Genomic DNA, 23,387 nt, shown 5'->3' with positions numbered 1-23,387 from the left:
ACCACACAACACAGGGGCTCTGAGCTCAAATACAGACAAACAGCCACACAGGTTTCACGAGGGGGTGTCAAGACCTGCCATTACATATTAAAAAAACAAAACTCAGTGTACTAATATTTCACTTGAAGTTACTGTCTACATTGTGTGGTGTTACAGTATATGTTGTACTGTGTTGTCTGCTGTGAGAGAACAACTCAAATAAGAATTGCACATGGACATATGGCAAATACTGTACATTCCTCTATAAACTCTATTGAGTTTCCTTCTCCTTGTCTTGAAATAAATCAAACACCAAGCTCCGTTTTACATCTTACATCTGGTCCAACAACTTGGAATTGAACATTTGGACATGATACTGTATATTGATTAAAAGGCTAGGAATTTACAATTTCATAACCCTGTGTTTTATGATAACCTTCAGGAGTACTTTCTATCAATTAAACAGGTAAACTGTATGATTCCTGCAAGAGTACAGCCCTGTCAGGATCAAATTCCCAAAATCCTCTGGGAAATACAGTCCTGAGTGCGCTGTGCTCTCACAATCAGGTACAGTTTTCACAGGACTGGTAAAGCACATCTAGCACTAAATATACAGTATGGAGCACCAACAGATACAAAACATCTCCCAATTAAACTGAAAGAAGGCAACTAAGTATATTGACTTAATTATGGTATCTTCCTTAGTGTGGGTTTACGTTGACATCCTATTTCCTCAGTGAAATATGTGGTAAAAAACCTCACAGACTGAATCTGTGCACACAGTTGACTTGGTAGCTTCCTCAGAAGATTTGCCTTTGTTATCTTTCACAGATAGGATGGCTAAGATGAATGAAGGTAATAAAATAGGTTTTCAATACGAAAGACAAAGATCAGGTATGGTCTACACAAAGTTGGGAAAGAATGAATGGCTTGAAGGATGAGAAACTCTTTTATTAATTTCTCATCCTTGACATTTATTAATTGCAATTATTGCAATTATCCTATTCGACAAGTCTGGTTTAGATACCTTGTCGTCTCAGAACCCAGGAAACTGATACATAAATTCTAATCCGTTCCACTCTTCAAGCATTTTCTTTCCAGATCCTCAAATTTGAAATCAATAGCTGTTCATCCAAGATGCTCACTACTGTAATCTTTTGCAGAAGTTCATTCCTCTTGTCAAAATCAATAACAGTTGCTTTCAAGCTGTGATGACCCAAAATGCCAACAGGAGAGATTATAGTAACACTACAGAACAGCAATTCAGATCGAGCAGAAGCATAAAACCACAAAGAACACAGGCGCCTGAAAGATCACTGGGGTCACTACTGTGAGGACGACCCAAGCCTAAAACCACTGCAGTGGTCATCCCATTGTAAGGCACCGTTTAGTACTCAGTTTGCTTTCTGAATGCCCATCTTTGATGGTTAACCTCCCAAGATATATTGGTTGTGACCTGGACAAAACGTTTGAGAAACAATGGGCAGTTTAGTTTTTTTTTTAATGAGGTGTTGAATATGTGAACACTCTGACACAATTAAAGCTGACACTTCTTAACAAGACTAAAACTACATTTTAGAACAAAAATGCACTGAATGGTGCTAAGCATACTGTGTATCTAATGAATCAAGCAGTTAAATATAGTTTAGTAGAAGGTATTATTAGTAAAGCACATTTATTGTTTACAAGTCTATTTTAATTTGTGTCAGCTCACTTCAATTGTTTTTCACAAAACACTTCTCGAGCTGCAAGACAAATAAATGCTTCTGCTTGACAGATTGGCAGTGATTTCACAGTCAGCTAACCGAGCACATGATTGACTTGGTACTTCCAGGTTTGGAATTGTTTCACATGAGAAAAATTGATAGATTTTGGCAATAGATTGATTTATGTGTCGCTTTAAAACACTGCCTTTCTCTTTATTTTCCACACTGGAAAACACAAAGGTGTCTTGCCTGGATCAACGGCCTGGACTCGAACTGGGGAGTCAGAGCAGATGGTGAAGCCGAAGCCGTCTTTTCCACGCAGGATGGTAACCTGGAAGACAAGACCACACACTTTATTGTCTTGTGCTGCAGAAGCACCAACTACCCGTCGGTCTGAGGCAGGATTAAATACTCGCCATCCCCCAAATCTTTATAAGCAGCTTAAGGGGCTACAACAGATTCCAGCATCCATCTGACCTCTTGACCACGCTGCCCAATAGCTTGCTGGGGCCACAGCCTCTACCCTGTCGCCAACGGCCATCTGAGAATACTTCTGAGACGCTGAGGCTGTTTTTGGAACACTGCGAGGCTTTTTATTTTTAAAAAACATGACTCAGTCAGCTCTGAGGAATTCTTTTTCTGTCAATGTGAAAACCATATTGGCGCAGAGCTGGCAGCCGGTACAGGATTCGTCTCTCAGTGCCTTGACTCTGGCCTGGTCCTCAGGAACTTTTCGACGAAAGGCAGAGAAAACAGTGTGGCCTGCCCTTGCCCCCCCACCAGACACCGAGCTGTGAATAAGGGGTGTATCAATTATTTGCTTTTCATTGAGTCCCCGCCTCATTCAATCAGTTACAAGTCCCAAAAGACAAATCCACTTTCCCCCTCCCCCATTGTTTTGATCCAAAAATTCAAACTGCAGTTTTTAAAGTGCATGTAGAACTGTTATTTATTTATTGCTAAACTCAGTGTGCACAGCACCACTACTTTTGTTGCCAAAAGAAATATTCAAAAGCTATGTCTTGAAGCTTTTACAGTCTGATATCGCTTTATTTGGAAAAAAAAAGAGTGTTTTTGATCACAGCACTGTAGTGTAGATGTGAAGTGCACAGAAGATTCTAGAAGGTGCATTAATCCAAACATGTCTGTACAATGTGTTTTCCTTGATGCAGCCTTTCATAAGTAATCTTTCTCTTGACATTACAGATCCACGGACTCTCTCATGTCCTTTCAAACTCTGCACTCAGACAATGGCAAAGACAATAAAGAGCTTTGCAGTATCAAAAGTCCTTCAGCTTTATTTAGACACCTAAATTATCATTTAGATTTCTGGAATATGGTCACAAATAATACACTGCCCTTCTTATTTGTGAGCATTGTTTTCCAGTACAATTTGAGATGGCAGTAAATTACAGTAGGTCAATATTTCTGTCATATACTATACATTAACACACATTATAGCAGGTTGGCGCCTTAAATTTAGGCCAACGACTTGCATTTGATTTGTTTGCACTTCAAAAACAATCTAGCTGTCGAGAAATGCAGTTAGTTTGCCTTACAAATTCATTAATTTCCTCTGCTTCCTTCATGATGAGGTACAAGACCATTAGCAAAGCCACTTAAAGAAAACGGATGACTAATTAATTACAGCAATCCATTACATACTTCCTTATAAAGTTTTTTTTCTTTCCCACTGTAACTTCAAATCCACAGAACAAATACTTTCATTTGTGTACTCTGCAACATTTCTGTGACTGGGAAATCTATCCAAAGATATTACACACACTGTATCAACCTCACAGTAGTTCAGAGATGGCAAGTTTCCACTGGAGGAAACAGAGATCTCCAGCAATAGGAAACCTTCAAGTACATGGCTTTTAGACTAGGAATTGAAGGTCAGATCTAAAATGATTGCAAACCTTTTACTTTTCAATTTTGTGCACACCGACCCATTGGAAAGACATATGCAGCAATTCGGCTGTGGCCAGGCGTACTGTTTCAACCCAGAGCCAGTCTTAGGTTTAAACTTCTTCCTGCCAATATCTGAACCCCTGCCAACCCCAGGCCAGTCTGAACAGACCTGACAATGTGCTGACCAGTTTGAACAACTCAGGATCTTTGTTTTAGATACTGAATTAAAACAAGGACACTTCAGGGCAGAGATGCATTATCCTTCCACCTTTGTAATAACAGGAATAAATCAACAGGGCACACCAAAAGCATAATTGCCGTTTACAGGAAGTCATTGACTTTCCATATGGATCTCTTGAAAACAGACGAGATATCAAAACCTAACTGTATATCTTTGCAACAGAAAGGGCAAAAGCTTCTGAAGTACATATCTATTAATGAAAGGCAAGGAAACACAAAAACAGCATCTATTAATCCTAAAGGCTATTAAACCAAGGGGATTTTACACAAATGCCCATCAATGACATGGTTTAAATTGGACTCGCTAACATTGGTACAGATAAAAGTCCTTCAAAATAACAGGTCAGTTGTGAAGTTACACCAGCCACGAGACTTTGAATACGGGATCTTTTCCTGCTCAATAGCATGTGTCTAATTTAAAAGATAAATCAAAAACAGAGTACATGCCCAACTGTCCTTATGCTGATTTTAGATGGTGAAGCAATTGCTTTTAATGAACAGTTCTGAAGAAAAAGTCAACTGTTTTGAATTTGGCAATTTCCTGAGCTGACTACACCTTCTTGGCATGTCTGTGAGTCTCTTTCTGTTCATTTCTGTATGTCTGCTAACATGAAACATGCACCAGCTAACATGTGCACATCAGAAGAAGAGAACCAGTGATGTGCAAGCTTAAGGCATATAAACAACTGCTCTAGTTAATCACCACTATCTTAAATATTGTGCAAGGTGTGTTAATGTTAATGCTTGTTAGTCTCAGGCAGTATATATAATTTGTAACACAGAGTGGATGAGTTCCAGATATTCTGCCCAATAGCATAATTCATTTCTTCTCCTAAGAATGTTAATCCTTCATTTTTTCATTATATCCCTTGATCACTTAACACATCCTTTTTATATCAATGATCAGACACCTGGTTTCTTTGGCAGCAACCTAAAGGCATTATTGGCTGCCGTACAGCTTTGCACTGAATTTGAAAACTCCTTTTTTTTTTAAGCCTACACTCATATTTTATCAATCTTAGAAGACATTCATTGTATTTCAATGCATTAAGGTCTACTAATAGTGCTGAGTGTGCAGTGCTCCAGGTTAGACTGCAGGTAATTGGACTTTAGCTCACACAGCAAATGAGTAATGGGATCTGCATGTGAAAGTAAAATTACTGTATTTTTTCGACCAGTATTAAGAATAATGTTCACATGTTTAAGGAGTTTTGAATTGAAGAATGATGTGTTATTATCTGACCATGTCTCAGACAAACATGTCAGATATTACAGCTCTAATATTCACTCTAATTAGGATTTTTTTTTCTTTAGATTTAGTTTTGTGTTGTAGCCAGATAATACAACCAATTATACGGTGCAAGAAATAAGGTTCTCAAAGTAGGCAAAACTTAACTTAAAACCATTAACTACTGTATTGTTATCAGGACCATATTCTTATTTTGTTTTCCTGTTTTTAGTAGGCTCTTTTTTAGCTTATCATCTTGTGTGTGGAACACACACCCTGAACCTCTCACTTTTTTTCTGATCTGCACCTCATTGCATGTCTACAGCACAACCAATGTTATACTACTAGCAAAGCAATATCTGAAACTTAGTTATAGTGTAACACACTCCAGGGTGATCTTACTAATAGTGCCCTTCTTCCAGAGCACAGGTTAACAGATTACTGCTTTGGAACTGGATTTACGGCATCAGTCAACTAACAACGGTTTTCCCAAAGCAGTGAGGCAAAACTGGATAATTCCCTTCGGATTTGGTTGGGTTGTCTTGGCTTCCTGGACAACAGTGACCCCTGCAGGCCGAAGTCATGACCAGCGAGAGCTGCATCAATTGTCTGTCACTTTGTTAGCTGTAGTTTGCACACTGAGCTTTCAGCGTGTGAAGAAGGAGATAGCGACAGTGCATATTATGGAAAATGAGAACATTCTGATGTCTGTGTCAGTACAAGGGTTGTAGCAGTGAACCAAATTAATAATTCGCTGTGCTACACAATGGGAGACAGAAACCTCCTTCAGGCATAATTTTGATTTGTTAGTTCTAGGCATTCTAATTATTCCTTAGTTAACATCCCATTGTGTGTGCCCTTGGAGATTATTTGCAGCTGTTTATGTTGAATATCCCCAATTATTATACTCCAGAAAAAGTCCTTATAACTGAATGGTAGGAAATGATCTAGTACAGCAAATTTGTTTCAGAACCTGCCTTTGCAAGAACAGCTATTCAGCTGAGTTAATGTAAAAAATAGTATGTATTGTCTGTTTCCTTAGGCAAGCTCTTAGGCAAATTGAAGAGAACATAAATACTATAAGCAGCAGTACAATAGTGTTTTCTGTACAATGTATAATATGTTCCAATTTACATTTAAAAAAGTCGCCGGATTTGCAGTAGTGCATGTTCCTGTTATTAACGTGAGAGGTTCTCCTTGGCCTTGTTAATCAAAACACTGCCCAAGTTCATCCAGGGAAAACACTTGTTTCGCAAGATGGAACAGCCTTTTCATTTTCATTTTAATCTTAGGATTTAAAAGGAAAAGGATTTTAAAAAATAAATTATTTGAATTTATCAGAATGGTTGTGGGTTGTGCTGTCAAATAAAAAAAAAACTGAGAAGTTGTTGTTTAAGTTCCTGGAACGTTCCTAACTAAATGTTTTCAACTGCATCTCTCATTAAACATTTTTAGTTTACATTTCTCCAGTATTTTTATGATACTGTATGAATAAGGAATGACATTTCTAAAAGGCCAAAAATTCTCTCTTTAAAGGCCACGATGCTGGGCCTTCACAAGTACCACAAGTACAAGCACAGACTGAGCTGGTTCAGTGGGCTGTGTTACTAACCGACTGGGATTGGAATACCAGAGGCAGCAGTGCATAGTTGGCTGAGTGTAACCAGGGAGAGGGCTGTGGTTACTCGCTCAGGGCTCTCTCAGCCACCCCAGCTACGTCCTGAATACCTGCAGGCTCATGGTGACATCATGCACCTCTCCTCCTCCTCTCCTCAGATGTGGAGTCCATGCTCAGATTGGGATGATGTAATTATTGGAGTGCCACAGGGATCTGCTCCAGGACCACGTTCTTCCTAATTTATATCAACATCCTAGATAAACTGGTATAATTAAATAGTCAAATTTGGAGACAATACTACAACAGGAGGATCAGCAAATGCTGCAAAAGCAGCAGATGTAGGTAAGGCCTCATTGTAATACTATGTACAACAAGAGTCACCATGTAATAGAAACTATATCGCTGTGGAAGCTGTCTAGCGAAGAGCACCCAGATGCAATGTGAGACTTAAAGGAATTTCCTAAACTGCCAGGTTGAATGAACTGAACTTCTGAGTTTAGAAGAAAATTGAAGGCGGAGCTGAAAGAAATATTCAAAATCCTCAAGGTCATTGACAAAGTCAACCCAGCAGATTTCTTCAGAGTCAACAGTGAAACGTGAACCAGAGAATCAGGTGCACACTATGGCGAAACACCTTCAGCATTCAGAGCAGGAGGCACGTCTATACACAGAGGGTTACAGAACAAGCCACCTAACCATGTCGTTGATGTCAATAGACTGGCTTCTTTTCAGAAATTGCTATATAAGATCCTTGGATCAGTTAGCTAACAGCTACCCAATGGTTTTGATTAACCGAATTTCCTCCACCCTTCTGATGTTCTACCCTGTTTTCCCTCTCCAGATGGCAGCTTTCCCTTTCCTAGCTTCAGGAAACCCTATCAGACAGCAGCACCTAAGGGTGAGCTCCACAACACTTTGATAGCGTCCACAACCTTGCACAGTCCACTCACTGGGGAATAATTAGATGTTATGTTATGTAGTGGCAGTGCCTCTTGCGTTTCCTTCTATGAATGTCGGCGATGGGGTTAAAACTCGAAGTTTGAGTCTGGAGGACCGCTAAGAAATAAGTCTGCTGGTCTGACAGCTGCTGTGTCCAGACAGACCCACGTGAGCACCTGCTCAACATGGATCGGAATTACAGTGGAAAGAAAGATGAGCTCAGTCCTGCGGGAAAGCCAGTGTGACAAAACACACGTGCCTCCCAGCCACGGCAGCCTCTCCAGCGAGTCTCCAGCCCTCATTGAGAAACTAGACTTGCTTCAACAGCAGAACTCAAGACCCGGTGGAGATTGTCATATAAATATGCATAGCACCATTTCTGACTCATATCTACATACAGGGAGCTACTGTATAACATACAACACATCTCACCTACATTTACTAAATACAACTAAACAGCCTTTTAAGATAACCAAATTAACAAACAAAGGTAAAACCATCCATCTACATGGTGCTATAATAAAAATACAACTTTTATTTTTTATAGTATATTTTCACTCTTCAAGCCATACCATACCTTAACAGAACACCTACTATTCACTTTGTTAGTAGCTTTATGCTTTGCTGCTGTTACACACAAAAAACAGTTCTAGTACAAGACATAAATATTGTACATACAGTATAAAATAAATTTTCTCTACATTACGTGCTTTCAAATGCTTTCCGTGCTTTTAAATACTTCCTTCTTCAGGAAACAAACTCACTTCTATTTACTGTCGTGCAATAAAGGAGTAACTTCAGTTTCCTTTTAAGCAGATTTATAGACTTCTTCAATTAAAACACCGCACGTAAGAAAGAGAGCAATCTTTTCTGCTCTATTTATCCCACAAAAAATTAATCTGAAAGATGCAACAGCAACTAAAATCCCAGAAGCAACAATGAATGACTTTGAAAAAAAAAGAGATTTTCCCCCACTCTGTTGCTTTCATCAATCTGCTTTCATCACAGAGCATACTACAGAAGGTGTGACCTTCTTTTCTTTTAATCCCTTACAAAAATAATTCCCGCTGAAACGGACAAATGCAAGCCTGGGCTGCCTAGGGCTATTCGGAGGCTCTGAAACTGCACGCATACTTCCCACAAAAATCACCCGTATTCACAGAATAAACCGCTCCCCAACACCCAGACATAAAACCCCCAGAAGACCCCAGCCAGACCTGTGGTAACCTGCGCTCTATGCACACTTTGCAGAGCCCGTGAATTGTGTGCATGGTTCCAGCTGGAGAGAAAGTCTCTTGCATTAGATGTGAAGAGCCCATAAGAATGCACAGGAGCGTCAGTTCAGCTGCCTGGAGTAAGGCACAGTGAAATTGGCATGAGCGCTCATGGGAACCCAGCACCAGCAAAGAATGGCAGGAAACAACCTTTCACCTCCCAAATCTCTGACTGTGCTGTATGCCGCGACACGATAAGCCAGCGTGTTTCCTGAAAACCTGGAGCGATGTGGAAGCAAAAAAAAAACTACCTTTTTATATCAGACCCCAGCCACCAGGCCCCCACGCACACCCCACCAAAGCTCATTAGCATTCTTCGACGCCTTTCGCCGTCACTACGCCCTTTTGTTTTTATTGCGCACGCTGGATGCGTGAAGATCATTGTTATTGAAAATTTCTCACATCGGCTCTTAAACGAGAAGAGTGAGAGAGAGAGAGAGGGGAGAGAGAGAGAAAAAAACAACATTATAGGCTGATCTGACAAACTTTCCCTCGCCACCCTGACGTCAATTACTGGGGAGATGAAAAGGGATTCATTACACTGTCAGACAGAAAAACAAGACCAAACAAAATAGCATCGCTGTCTCGAGCTAGAGAGGGTTATTGACTGAACAGGCTATTAAGCCCAGCCGCACATTCAAACTTGCCTTTCAGAAGAGTCCTGTCTTGCCTGTAATTTCCCAAAAAGCAGGACAGCACTGCAAAGATGCTGAATAAAGAAATACTTCTGATGTTGCCGCTGCTTTTTAATAATAACAAGTGAAACATTTTGTTCCCAAATATAATGTTTATGGTGTTACTAGAGGAAGTATAGAAGAATTCGATCTGAATAGCGTGGTAAACACCCATTTCCACTTCAACAGACAGGACCTTACTGCTGTAGACATAACTGCTTTTCAAATACCCTCTCTTTAAATTCCAGTGTCATCTATCCCACTACCACCTTCTAACTTTCAATTACGATCTACAGGGCCTGTGACATTTTAGCAGTGAGTGGTACAGGACTGCTCTAAAATTAGCCACGAGCATGCAAAATGAATAAAACGAAAAAGCGTTCTGTCGATTATTATGCGTGGATGTTGATTTTTCGAGACTTACGGAAAAACAAATCTCTTCTCCTCTTGATTGGGAGCCTGGAGGCAAATCAGTGAATCAGTTTCCTCTAGCTCTACTGCATATAGTACTAACAGAAAAGCAGGATACCCGTGTTTCTTTATTTAAAAAAAAAAGTCACAATGTCTTCTCTACACCAAGAGGAAGCAAACCAACTAAACATTGAGTATTTCTGTTTCCCCCTCATAACAGTGTACTGCTATATTAAAATATCATGGAACTGGAATCTGAAGGCAGTGTTTAGTCGCGTGACCTCAAAGAACCGTGGTGCTATATGGAATGCTACAAAAGTTGCCATTTTCCACGCTCATACACTGGAGCTAATCCAGGCTTCTAGATCAGCCATTGCCTCATTTGAGCTCTAGGTATCCCCTTATGGGAATATATTTCTGGTCAAAAAACCCATAACAGATGAAGCTACAGTGCATCAAAGACTTGGGCTGACATTACATTAAAGACACATTAAAGTGTGGTTTTACATAAGGCTTTGTCCTACATACTAGGAAAAAGTCAAGCTCTTCCTGGCAAAAGAAAATCTACGACTGAAACTACAGAACCGGAAATAAAAATTGACCTCTACGATGAACACATACTTATAAGCCATTTGAAGTCTTATTCACAATCTCTTCTGATTGGAAATACATGGAGGAAAAATTAGGGCCTAATTAATTCCTAATTGATTTTTTTTTAATAAAATCCTCCATATACCTTGCAACTTAAACAGATCTTATTATATTGAGCAGGACATTTAATAGAACTAAAGAAATCGAAATGAAAAAGTACAAATGTGGTCCGACAACCATAAATCTGACTTGGCTTCTGGTAAACCTGGAAAGGAGGCAGTATTTCTCTTAATATCCTGACCCCTAGACTTCAGCTTTCAACCCTGATAAAAGAACTCCAAGAATAATATATCCATCATTACTTCCATTGCTTGCTGCACTTCCACTCCCAATCTCCACAGCCTCCAGTCACTGATAATTTCTCAAAAGGAAGGAAGGGTAGGAATAATTGCTTCAGTTTGTTTGCCCAGTGAAACATTGTGCTATAAAACAAATAAGTATGAAAATCCAGTCTTCAAGAATACAGTTGAGCGGGATTAAGCAGAGATAAATCATAAACACACAGCAGTGCCGTTTCCTATTTTGGGCCACTGTTTGCTTTTCCTATTTCCCATCTTTGTCTCTGATGTAAAGAGGCTGCAGACTTCAGTCTTGGGAAAACACTACTGAAAGAGTCTGCAAAACAGCGCGGTGCTCGAGCACTCTTCCTTCTTTTTGCAGAAAGCACTCCAGCTATCACGGTTGTTCAAATACACCAAATACAGCATGAATCTTTTGCTATGAACAGACCGTCTCTATCTGTGATACTTACTGGAGGTGCCAGAGGATTCTCATAAGGTTTTTTTATGGGACTTTAACAGTTTAAGACACTGAGAAACTTTGACCAAATAAGTTCAAATCTGATTCTTGTTCGTTATGTCACTAAAAGGTCAGCTGTAATTAGTGAATAAAGGCACTGTACCTTCTGGGGAAAGGAGGAAACAGGTGATGCTTATTTACTCAAAGAGTTGCAGAAGTATGGAACAAGCTACTGCCATGTTCTCATAACCAATACCCTGACTTCTCTGAATAAGTGGCAGGAGGAGATTGTTAGATCAATTAGCTACAAAGTATGAAACAGGCTAAATTAGCTAAATGGCCTCTACTCGTTTGTAAACTTTATGTTATTGCTTTATGTTGCAGTTTCAGCTTCATTTCCTTCAGTTCTCTTAATTACTTAACTGAACTGAGTGTTTGGATTAGAAATTAAATAATTTGACTCTTTTAGGCCTTAAATCAATTGAAAAGTACCAATAAAACCTGTTGGGTCTTATGGGGTCTCAAGCATCCCTGTCCTAGACTGCTGTTCCGGTTCAACTCTTCCAGCAAAGAGCTGATGAAAAAGCTGTCAGGGAGCAGCCTCAGAGGAAGACTGGTGGCAAAGCAAGCCAGCTGGGAATTCACTGAAACCTGTTACTGGACCGCTGTGCTGTGACTCCCACCCCTTCGTGCACACACTTCACTTCCTCCCATTCTGATGGGAGAATTCTCTGGAGAAACGTCTCTTTTAGAGACCGTGTGGCTAAGATTGCATAAACCAAGGGCAGTTGAACACAAGACCTAATGATGAAGTCGGTTTATTTGCCTAATGAGCAGGAAATGAACTGAATTGCCTCATTTTAAAATAGGTTTCTCAAGGCCACCCAATTTGGAACTCCATTGCGTGGAGAGAATGATTAAGCGACGCTAAAATGCCCACCCTTCATCAGAGTCACACGCTCCACGTTACACAGTACTGTACAGGAGAGAGATCCCTGACTGCAGGGTCTCTCATGTGTCTCACTGCAAGCACCAGGTAAAGATGTTGCTGTGTGTTTCTGTGATCAAAATTTAAATTGATTGATTTTTCAAACAAAATGCAACAAAAAAATACTGTAACAGCATAATATTATCCCTGTCCCAGAATATGAACTCAATTGATATACTTAAGACCCCATTCCAGCTAGTTACCAGAGTTAAGAATCAAGAAGCCACCTAAAAATAAGTCAAACAGATTATACACAGGGTGAGCAACCTCACACCCCAGGTGGCACCACAGGCACACATTGCAGTGGAGATGTAAGCTTTAGAATGAAAGAAGAGCCTGAAAGATCACATTGTGATGGCAGGTCACGCAATGAGCAAAGACCATCATCATTGACAACGTGTAAGAATAACATGTCTTTGCCACTCCAATGTGGCAGAAAGGGAGAAAAGAGAATTGCCTTAAATAATTTAATCTTTTGAAAAATATGAAACATGAATCTTACATGCCTTCTGTGATTTTGCAAACCTCTTTACTGAAAACTAGATCTTAATTGGAGCCAAAATGTGTGCACCATGATACACGAATGTCAGGGTTTAAATCAAACAGAAACTGGACACAAATAATTGCTGTTTTTTGGACTGCTAACAAAACTGCCTGATATACAGTATGTTCAGCTCTACCTCTGGCAGTGTTCTGCTAACTGCTGCTGGGAGAATCCCAATCATATTTGGATAGTGACATTTGTGCTCAGCCTGAACTCAGACTGAGCACGTTTACTGAATCACTCAAAAGTTCCCAGTAAATTACCATTCTAAGGTGCTGGCAGTCCCTGCTCCGGAGCAGATCAGGTCTGGTATACTGTATGGCTTAAATCACAAACCACATGGCTTATTTTTCTAAAGCAAGGAATTAAATATGGGGAAACAAGTTCTTTAAACACTTTACAGTGATGAAGATAATATTAAGGTAACACACCCAGCAGTGTGCACAGGATGAGATGATCTTTTCACCTCACACTACAAGGTCTGCAGTCTGTAGGCTTGCCTCACATGGCTCTGTGCACAGCTCTGGATGAGAGCAGACAGACAGCAAGACTTTGAAACTTTAAACCCTGCCGTCACACACACATGCACTTCCTGCTAAAATGAGAATTCATTCCTTTCTACAACAGCGTGCATCAGACATCTCATCTCAGCTAGCTGGGGCTCTGCTGTGTAACCGTCTCTCCAGTGCAGGTTTAAGTAAGCCTAAGACCAGTTTTCCAATGTGGACAAACTTCCCACGTGTGGCACTATGACTACAGCTGACCCGGAAAGAAAGCTGAGGGTGCTTATCTTCCTGTTTGACTATAATACCCAGTGTATTAAACAGAAGAGGTATTTGAAGGGTATGAGTCCTCCAAACAAGTAGTTTGATTAATACTTGAGGATGTGCAATGGGAAGGAGTACAAAGTATAAATGTACTTCTTTTTACAACAAAAGGTTTCTGCAGCTGCATTAATAAGCTAAAAGGTCAATCTTCTCAGATGCTACAGTATTTGGAAGAAATATGTACACAAAATCCATTCATTTACAAGCGTATATTTACTGCATACAGTATGGGAATTAGATGCCTGTAGCTATCCACAGTGTTTGATCTGATTATTACGTGCTTTTCAAGAATGGGAAGACTGGTTTAAAAAATTGAACTAACATGATGAAATGGATATTTGATGGTTACTCACAATGCAGTAATACAGTAATGCGAGATTATAAAATCACCTTGAGGTTAGTGGAGTAAATTACATGTTTCAAAAACAATGTGTGGAAAACACATTCCCTTGATCATATCTGTAATCAAATGTCAACTGTGCTTTAACTAGGTTATTTGTAGATTACCTAAAACTACAGAATATGTGGTTTAAATATTCTTAGGATTATTTTCAGGTCACATCTTCCTACAACACATATTATATGACTTCTTTGATTTCAGAAGCAGAGAAGAAACAGAATTTTCTGTAAGATGTGAACTTTATCTTTGTCATATTGCAAAAGCCATTTTATTGAATAATGTTCCCTGCACATAAAGACAGATTTATAGAAGGAAAGGAATGAAAGTCTCTCCCAGTTTTGTGCTTGCCAAATCATGTTAAAGTATGTTGAATCACTTTCCCGATATTTGATTTCTTTAATTATCATATACTGTTACAGGAAATTATTTTGCCTTATTCCTTTTGGTTTACAGTGCTATCCTATCCCTAAAATCTGTTTCATTACTGATCAATCGGTCAATCACCATTTTAACACACTCTCCCATGGTAGATTTAAACAATATTGCTTCCTCTTTTTAAGAACAGAAGAGTATTTTTAATGAATAAAACATTATAAGAAAACTGTTGCAAAGCTTAGTATCTACACAGATGTGAATTTAAAATATGTATATGTTTTGAAAAAACATTGGAGGCTTTCAAAGCAAAAGAAAGTAAGATAATGAAGAGCCTCACAAGTAGATTTAAATGGGAGATTTCTACCATTAACCAAGTGCAGAGCCATTAGTTAAATAAAAGGCTGACAACATTCCCTTTAGGCTACATGAAAACAATATCGCATATCATACAGTGCCACATGTGTAGAGAGGTTCTCTCTATTTTAAATAATTCACTTCAACATATAGTCAGCTGTCGAGCCCAGCTTAGATGTGGCTGTTAAATGCAAAGAGAAATGTTACTCACCGTTAAGCATTGCATATTCTCTGGGCTGTTGGTCTCCGGCGCTGCCACATGGTTTGGCAGAGGAGCTTCTGCAAGAAACACAAATGAATCAATGACTGAAACACTCCTCCTTGAAAACATCTTTGCCCAATTATCCCCAAGGACAAAAATTCCCCGAGAAAAAAAACGGCTCGTCCAGGTCCGGTTCTCAGAGCGCTTGTGAACAGTGCGCTAAGCAAAGTTTTAAGGACTTAATCCGGCAGGAAGGAGAAAAGTGAGCAAAGAAACTACACTCAATTATCCCCATATCTACAAGCTTCTGTGAGGTTACCATAGTGACTACTACTAGTCCGTGCTACAATGCCCTTTTAAATATTCTCATAAAGGAACCATTCAACGCCAGGACAATACCACAGCCTTCTCCGTTACATCCTTCAGCTGGAATGTCAGAAATGCCCTCCCATTTTTTTCAGACAAAATCTAATTTGTAAAAGTCCAAGACTCTAGCTTTAGAACTGCCTATTATTCAGCTATGGACCAATACACAATTTGCTGTTTACCTCAAAGAACATTATCTTAATATAATTAACCTTCACATAGTATAACCCATATTTTATTGATTTCTACTTGCTCAGAGAGAAAGCAGAGCATGTCACTAATAAGAAATGAGATATCCAGAGTAATCTGGCAGCATTACACTTGTTCGGGGTCTTGTACTGAAAGTTATATCACTTTTAATTAAAGGACACCAGCTGAGGAGAAAGATATGTTGGACACAGCAGCTTGTCAGGATTCTAGCTCAAAGCTTTATTTTAACAGTGCTAAATTATAATGATTAAGAGACAGAAGCAGAACACTTGGCAGCACAGACTATAGCCCTGACAACAGCTAAAGAAATCCCTGTGTCAGAGATGTGGAAAACTGTAAGAAGAAAGAGCCACAGTATTCATGCAGTCTTGAGTCTGCTTATTTTGCGGTCGGCTACAAACAGTTAGTACTTCAGGAAGAAATAAACTGACGCCCACTTGACTTTCAAAAGGTCCAATAAACAGGCAGTTAAGTCTGAGAAATGTACCGTCAACCATACTGTGGTTATGCATAACAGGAACAGCCATCACTGTTATGCATATACTGTATATGAAATTAAAAAATCTTTCCTTGAAAGCAGTTCTGATAATGGCCCATCAGCTTCTGCACCACTTTACGCTGTGTCATTAGCATAAAGAGTGTGAAATTACCATCTCTCGGCATTGTAGTATGTGACACTTTTTAATAAGCACTGCAGATTCAAGCATTTTTTTTCAACCACACAAGTAGTTACAGTTTCCCTGAATGATGATAGACACCGTATAATACAGTTTAAATTAAAAACTATTACAGCTGAAGAGTTCAACAGGCTTATCTATGAGGCAGAAATTTTATATTTGAAATAGGCTGGCCTCTTGGTACAGATATACTGTAAACCCTACACCCACAGCATTAAACTTTTTCCTCACATTAATTTAAAATGATCCTTTCTCAACCATGCTTTCACGGGATGAAGACTGCACAATCATGCTCCAACACAAGATTTCGGACAATCAGCCTCATGTTCACAAGAACATAAGACATTATAATGGTAGGGTGCCATTCATCCACCTAACTGTTTTGGTTGACAATAGCTTATTGAGCCCAAGACCTCACCCAGTGATGGATTGAGAACACATCTGGAAGACACTTCAGAAAAGCAGGTTTTTAGGTCATATGAAAGATGAATTTGTGTGCTATGAGAGACTTTTTGAAAGGCACCTACTGTATAACACAGTTCCTAACCTTAACCAAGGCCAGAGTGTCAGACTATTTGTGCTTGACTCCTCATCGTTATTAAAAATGTATATTAAAACATGAGGAAAACATGAAGGAACAACGTCTTTTGAAGCGCTGGAGTACAATTATGGCAATGTGTGGAGAAAAAGCATGCTTGAAGATGAACGATTGGAAAAAGAAATATTTCCCTGAAGCTGAAAGTAACAGCTCTGTCAGACAGAAGCATAAAAAAGCAACGGACGGAAGAAATCGAATTATGTTCCAGATGAATTCCCTGCACAAAAAACATGGTATTTCTGACCACAGCTTGAAGGAATTGAGACATACCACAGAATGAGTTTTATTTTCAGACCTTGCTAATTTTACACGTGTACAATTACCGAGGCTTGAGTCCTGCGCAATTCATTTGTTTCAAGTGGCACGTCATGAACAAAAAGACATCTAAATAGAAGTACAAAGGTTGGTTGGTAAACACTTATCTCTGGTCCCCTCAGGACTCTACACACATTCTCTCCACTGGCAGTATTATTTTTCAAAAATGCTACAACAATATTATACCACCACAAGCAGTGCCATCCGCAAACGCCAGCTATATGGTATTTTGGATCATATTCTTGTTGTTAAAGCAGGGGTGAATGTTTGTGTTTGGAAGATTACCATAGGATTGTGCTGACGCAGTCCTAAGTAACTATTATGGCTTTTCTCGTGCCCTGAAGTCAACTTAGAGAATCATACGTTAATTATGATTCTGTTGCTTTAACCAGATTTAACCACTCTAACCAGTTATCAGAGAATAATTAGTAACTGATATTTGATTGGAAAGTGTCCATGCAGGACGTCCATAACAAATATGCAAACCTAAGGTACTATATATTTAAAAAATGGCTGAATGTATGTTTCTGAAAACCAGCCCCACGAAAAACAACCCAGAACTACGGTGGCCCAGAAGCTCAAAAGGCAAGCACATATGTGCCACAAATACAAAAAGCTATGGCCCCAATGGAAAAGGGGCGGAGCAAACTGATAAACACGGACATGCAGATCCAAGAGATTGTACGAACTAAAAAGAGCAGACGGGAAATCTGAAAATGTGGACGTGCAAATCACAAAATGCAGAAAATGCATTCTAAAATGTGTGGAAGAGCAAATAAAAAAAATCAGGAAGTGTAATCTTAAAAAGGGGGATATCAACAAGTCCATGATTTGTAGTTTGTGCCACATCTTTCATATTTGCAGCACATATGTTTTATGTGCTTCTCGTTTGCACTTCTTAGCCTCTGTACCTCCAGAATGTGCAGCTCATTTGATATCTGACAGTCACAGAGAGCTTCAAGGTGGCTGAGAGGCCAATGTCTGCAGCAGCCCCTCCACCTGTCCAAAACTACCCCGAATTTTCATTTTTGCAAACTGTACAGCAAGATACAACAAGTACAGGACTTTTACAATTTTCTAGAAAAAAGAATATTCATTTCTCAATAATGGATTCGATGGATTGAATGTTTTTAGAAAGGTTTCTAGCAAAATAATGCAGTATATGTAATGATATGCAAAACATTTGTGTAATAAGTCCTAATAATAACTAAATGCATTTTGATGCTCCATATTCACATCAATTTTGTTTCAGTGGAAGTTAAAGATGCCCTAAATAACTTCATTAGCAGAAACTCAGTGAGAAGGAAAAAGCTTCATTAATAGCTAAGAAACATTTCATTTTCCTGTGTTAAAGTGTGAGGGGTGAGGACTGGTGGCAGGGATGTGCTTTGTTAATGTCGCTATATTTGAATATGAGCACACCTACAGTACTATACTAATGTGGAAAACCAGCTGGTTATTCTTGTGTCTTATGTTAGTACCATGAGTCTCTCTATTATCACCATTAGCTAAAGTATTGTCTTTATCACAGTCTACACAAAATACCAATACATTTTCAGGTCTCAAACGTTCTGCCATACTAATTTTCAAGCTGTTGTAATCACTTCCCTTACATTTGAATGTTGACTGTTGCTTAATTCAAGAATATTATTGTACACCTTTTGGATTTTGAGCTGGTCAAATTGCCCTTTAGCAAACACTGTTTAACCTCTACATCACAAGTCCACATCTCAACCATGTTCAAATAAGAACTGAGAGATGAAAGAACTTAAAAAAACACCATACACAAAACAGAGCAGACTCAAATGCGGCAGTCTTGGTAACTTGGCTTTTGGCCTTGTGAATTATTTACATACGCTTGTTTAGAAAGCTGACTGATGTGGAAATGCAGTAAAAAAAACAAACTATCCCACTGTTTGCTGAGTGGGCGCTCACTTTCCAGAAGCACGGCTCTGCATATAATGAGAGCACAAGAAACCTCTTTCTGAATCAACCGAACACATTGCCCCAGACGCTGTTTCACAACACAGCACCCTCAGCCCTGACTTTGACACACTGGGTCAAGGAGGAAAAAACGAGAACTCTCTAAGGGAAAACGAAACACAGAACAGCCCTCCTAACAGCAGTACAGTTTGCGCCTCTGTCGCTGTGCTCTTTAAGCAGGAGAGTGCTGCACTGCACACATTCAAGGACAGTGAGCTCTCTCCTGCCTTCTGTTCATTAATTACCTACAAATGTGTTTGCCTTGTGTTTATCCATACACAATAGCTTTGGTAATAATTTTTATTCTTTTTTTCCTCGTGTCAATGAAGCAGAATTTATTTTAAAAAGAAGAGAGGGGAAGAGAGATAAATGACACTGAGACAGAATACATTCTGCACTGCAGCGCAAGGAGACATGAGTTCTGCAACTTAGCAAGGATCCCTTTCTTTCAACATTGGGTAGTCTAAAAGCATCCTAAATATTAAATTGGCACTAATTTTAGTCAAATACTTTAAACAAGATGGATAATAGTAAATGCATAGACAAGCAGAACAGACAAAGATGTTTCCATTGACAACTCACTGAAGTGAATTTGATCCATTGTGAAAAAGTTGGCGTAAGCTTTGAGCCGGCGAAAATACGAACTGGCAAAAGAAGGGTAGCTCAACTTGAAGCTCCCATCACGCACCAATCACTTTTCAAAACACGCAGAAAATCGCCACCTTTCAGGCTGAGTTGAAAGATGAGCCAGAGAAATTCCACCCATTCGGTGGCAGAGCTGAAAGGAGCTGTCATATTTAAATTGGGCCTTCGGATCAGATCAAACAAGAGGAGCCCAAAGGGCACAGAGAGCCTTTTATACAGCAGGTTCAGTACAGCACACAACAACACCACACAAGAATCACAGCCCCCAACGAGAAATTTTAAACGCGGCGCATCACACATGCAACTGCCCTAGTCAGCCATCATAGCTGAGGACAAGGCTAGTGAACATTATAAACAGATCTTAATATCTCTGAGAGCTTGCACTGCAAGCTTAACGATATTCTACCAATACCACTGAGGTCTAGCGACTTCCGGAACAAACATGCCCTTTTCTTTTTCTTGCTGTGATTTTTAAATATTTGTATGTTTTATTTTAGTATGAGAATACCAAGACGTGCATACACAGCACATTGGGGAAGGTGAATTATGTTTTTCCTGAAACAAAATATATGTTTCTGTTTTATGGCCAAAATAAGAGTATTATGGACAAGGTAAAAAAACAAGGTAAGTAGCACTACAGAGCAGGTCCTGATCTTGAAAGATCTGTGGATGCATACTTTTTGCATTGTCTTTTTGTTTTGATTGCATTCCCACATTATCTTGATGCAGAAATAAAAATAAATGCCTAGACCATTATTATGCACAGCTTCATGTAGCTCAGAATCACTCATGTGACAGCATATACTGTATATACTCCTACTTTATGTGTGGATCACCTTGTAAATTCACTGTAATTTATAGTAATTCCTGTGCTGCTGTTTCTATATTTGCCACTTCACATATATTTGTTTAATCTGCAAAGTTAATAAGTTGGCTAATGGTTTGGGATCCTACCTTAAATGACAGGCACTATCAAAAGCAGTCTTGAAATTTACATACTATATTTTTTATCATGTGCTTTAGTGCTACCTAATATTCATGCTGCTTGCTTGAGGAAAAAAGAGCAAATTAAACAAAACAAATCCTTTTCTAAATCAATGCTGGCTCTCTCTTAAAATGCCACTTTTTAAAGTATTCATATGAAGTAGTTATATTTTCCATATCATTTCCAGTAACAGAAGTAAGACTGATTGGTCTATAGTTTCATGGCTCACTTCTGTCCCACTTTATAAGAATTGGTGTAGGCACTGTTTCCATTCTAAGAGAGAGCTGACATAGCTGATTATAGGGTCTAGTAATAACCTTCATCATCTCCTTAATTATGGCTGGGAAAATACTATCTAGACCTGGTGATTTATTAAGTTTTAGCCATCTAAGTCCATCAAGAAAGTGTCAGAAATTACCCTACAGTATATTGATAAGAGTTTTTTCTAAATCAGGGGATGTTTAAGACATCTTTGATTGCACCAACCTGAAGTATTCACATATCATGTTTAGTGCATCTTTGGCATCTTCTGTTGTTAAACCTCTTTCATCTCATGGTACTTGTGTTTTTTACAGATCTTTTACACTTGTAATACTACTGAAATGCATTTGTATTTTTTGCTTCTGTTGCAAATTTCTTGTTCGACTGCCTCTGGACAATTCCTTCTTCAGCTGAGCCTTTAGCTCTAAATGCTTTTCCATCTTAGAATCGCGGGCCCTTTCACACAGATTACAAAGCAATGTTTTCCACCTGACATCTCTTAATATTTCAAGAAAAAAAAATTGTATTCTCCAAGGGCCCTTTAAGCATAGTGACAGCTATAACAAATTTACAGTATATACCTTACATACACCTCACTTTAAAAGTATTCACGCTAGAAAAACACATGATATATAGTACTCTATATAAGCTTGAAAGGAAAGTATAATAGAGGGGCTTATAAAAAAATCATACATAAATTAGATTTTTGCTCAAATTTGTTAAAGGTCAAAGCAGCGAAATGCCTTCAGTGGAATGCATACGTTGACATAATACACTTAAAAAGCAAAGGCACAGTTATGTAATAATGGCATCATCCAGGACTAAATTTTAAATGCTTTCAAAATAACACTGCCATTTCAAGTTAACACTGCATTCAAGTTCTGGGAGAGCTACCTTATGTCCTTCACAGATCTACTCCTATTAAAGTTTGGCATCTATGCATTTCAGAACAGGTTTTCTTCATACAGGCACACATATAATATAGAAAGCACAGTTTACATTAACAAATCAAACATTTTAAATATTGTAACATGCAGATTTGATTACAGATTGATGTAATTACATTGATGATGATGATGATGATTACATTGCAATGGATACTTATTTTAGTGTTTCTAGTGCATTTTATCTATGTTTCTTGGCATTTTCTTTCACAAACCAGGTATTTATTCACTTTTACAGTTTTGTCATGAAACATTTCCTTGAATGTTGAGTTCAGGTAAAACCAATGATATCCCGTCTCCTTCTTTTCTACTCTTGCTAGCTGTGTGGTTGCAGGATGGTCATGTACTGTGTGTTGCACTGGGTTTAGCTTTCAGACAATATTGACACATAGATTCATAGACACTTGTAGATTCTCTACACGTTTCAGCAAGTTGAACATTTGCTTTATATAAACCACTGTTTATGTGAATGTATTGAATATTTCATTTCACATGGGACTGGCTCCATTATAGATGAATCATGAAGAGATTCTCTGATAGTGGTGCCTGCATTTCAAATGACTAATACATGAAACACTCAAATTGCACATGCCTAGTAGGGTATAATTATTAAGCTTTTGTTTCTGGTCCAGATTTAATTCATTCACTAATCATAACTAGAATTGCCCAGAAAAACAGCAGTTTTGAAGAACTATCAAGATCTTAAGAAATCTAAGCACTTTCAAGGTTTTCAAAGATTTATACTACTGTCTATGACAAAGTGTGGCATTCAGCAATTAGGAAAATTATTTGTGAGACCATCAAAACTGCATTTCCAAATTATGTTTCTAATTTAAAAAGATGTGGATGAGCAATTAGAACAGTTTCTTGCAACAGAATGTTTATACATCACAATCTCTGTAACATGAACCCTAGAAGCACTATCATCCAGAATCCCCTGTTCTGTTAAAATGTCTACTGAGCATTGAGGATACACGGCTTCCACTTTAAATAGCATCTAAAGAGAATATCTGCAGAATTAAACAAAAGTGTCTGACATGCACTGGGATGAAGTACAGATTACCTGGCTGACTTGGTATTGAGATCACAGATAATGAAAACAAAAAAATAAAATCTAAAGGTAAAAGAGGGTTTACCTACAGTACACCAGTAGGAAGTCTAAAGAGATTTAAAAATTACACTATCTTCTTATGAGCAGGCCTTCAGTATGCTAAGTATGTTTCCCGCCAAAGTTTAGACAAGACAAATGGCTCCAATAAACTCTGAAGCTGAAATAGCATTATTCTTTCCGAGACACCTCTGAAAGAGCAGAACAAAAGCCACTGATCCTTGTCTTTTACCTTA

General features: G+C 38.7%; 1 protein-coding gene across 1 annotated transcript in view; it reads right to left on the bottom strand.

Annotated features, from left to right (window-relative positions):
* LOC148816080 (regulator of G protein signaling 3-like) overlaps positions 1 to 23,387 on the bottom strand; it is a 38,173-nt gene that overhangs the window by 8,706 nt on the left and 6,080 nt on the right. The window contains exons 2-3 of the mRNA XM_088904654.1: positions 15,069 to 15,136; positions 1,920 to 2,016 (exon numbers count right to left, since the gene is read on the bottom strand). Of these exons, the coding sequence (XP_088760780.1) occupies positions 1,920 to 2,016; positions 15,069 to 15,136 (165 nt within the window). The remainder of the gene's footprint in view (positions 1 to 1,919; positions 2,017 to 15,068; positions 15,137 to 23,387) is intronic.

The sequence above is a fragment of the Atractosteus spatula genome, chromosome 23 (assembly GCF_055471065.1).
Source record: "Atractosteus spatula isolate fAtrSpa1 chromosome 23, fAtrSpa1.hap1, whole genome shotgun sequence".
In the NCBI taxonomy this organism is placed as follows: Eukaryota; Metazoa; Chordata; class Actinopteri; order Semionotiformes; family Lepisosteidae; genus Atractosteus; species Atractosteus spatula.
This window is presented reverse-complemented; position numbering and strand designations above follow the sequence as displayed.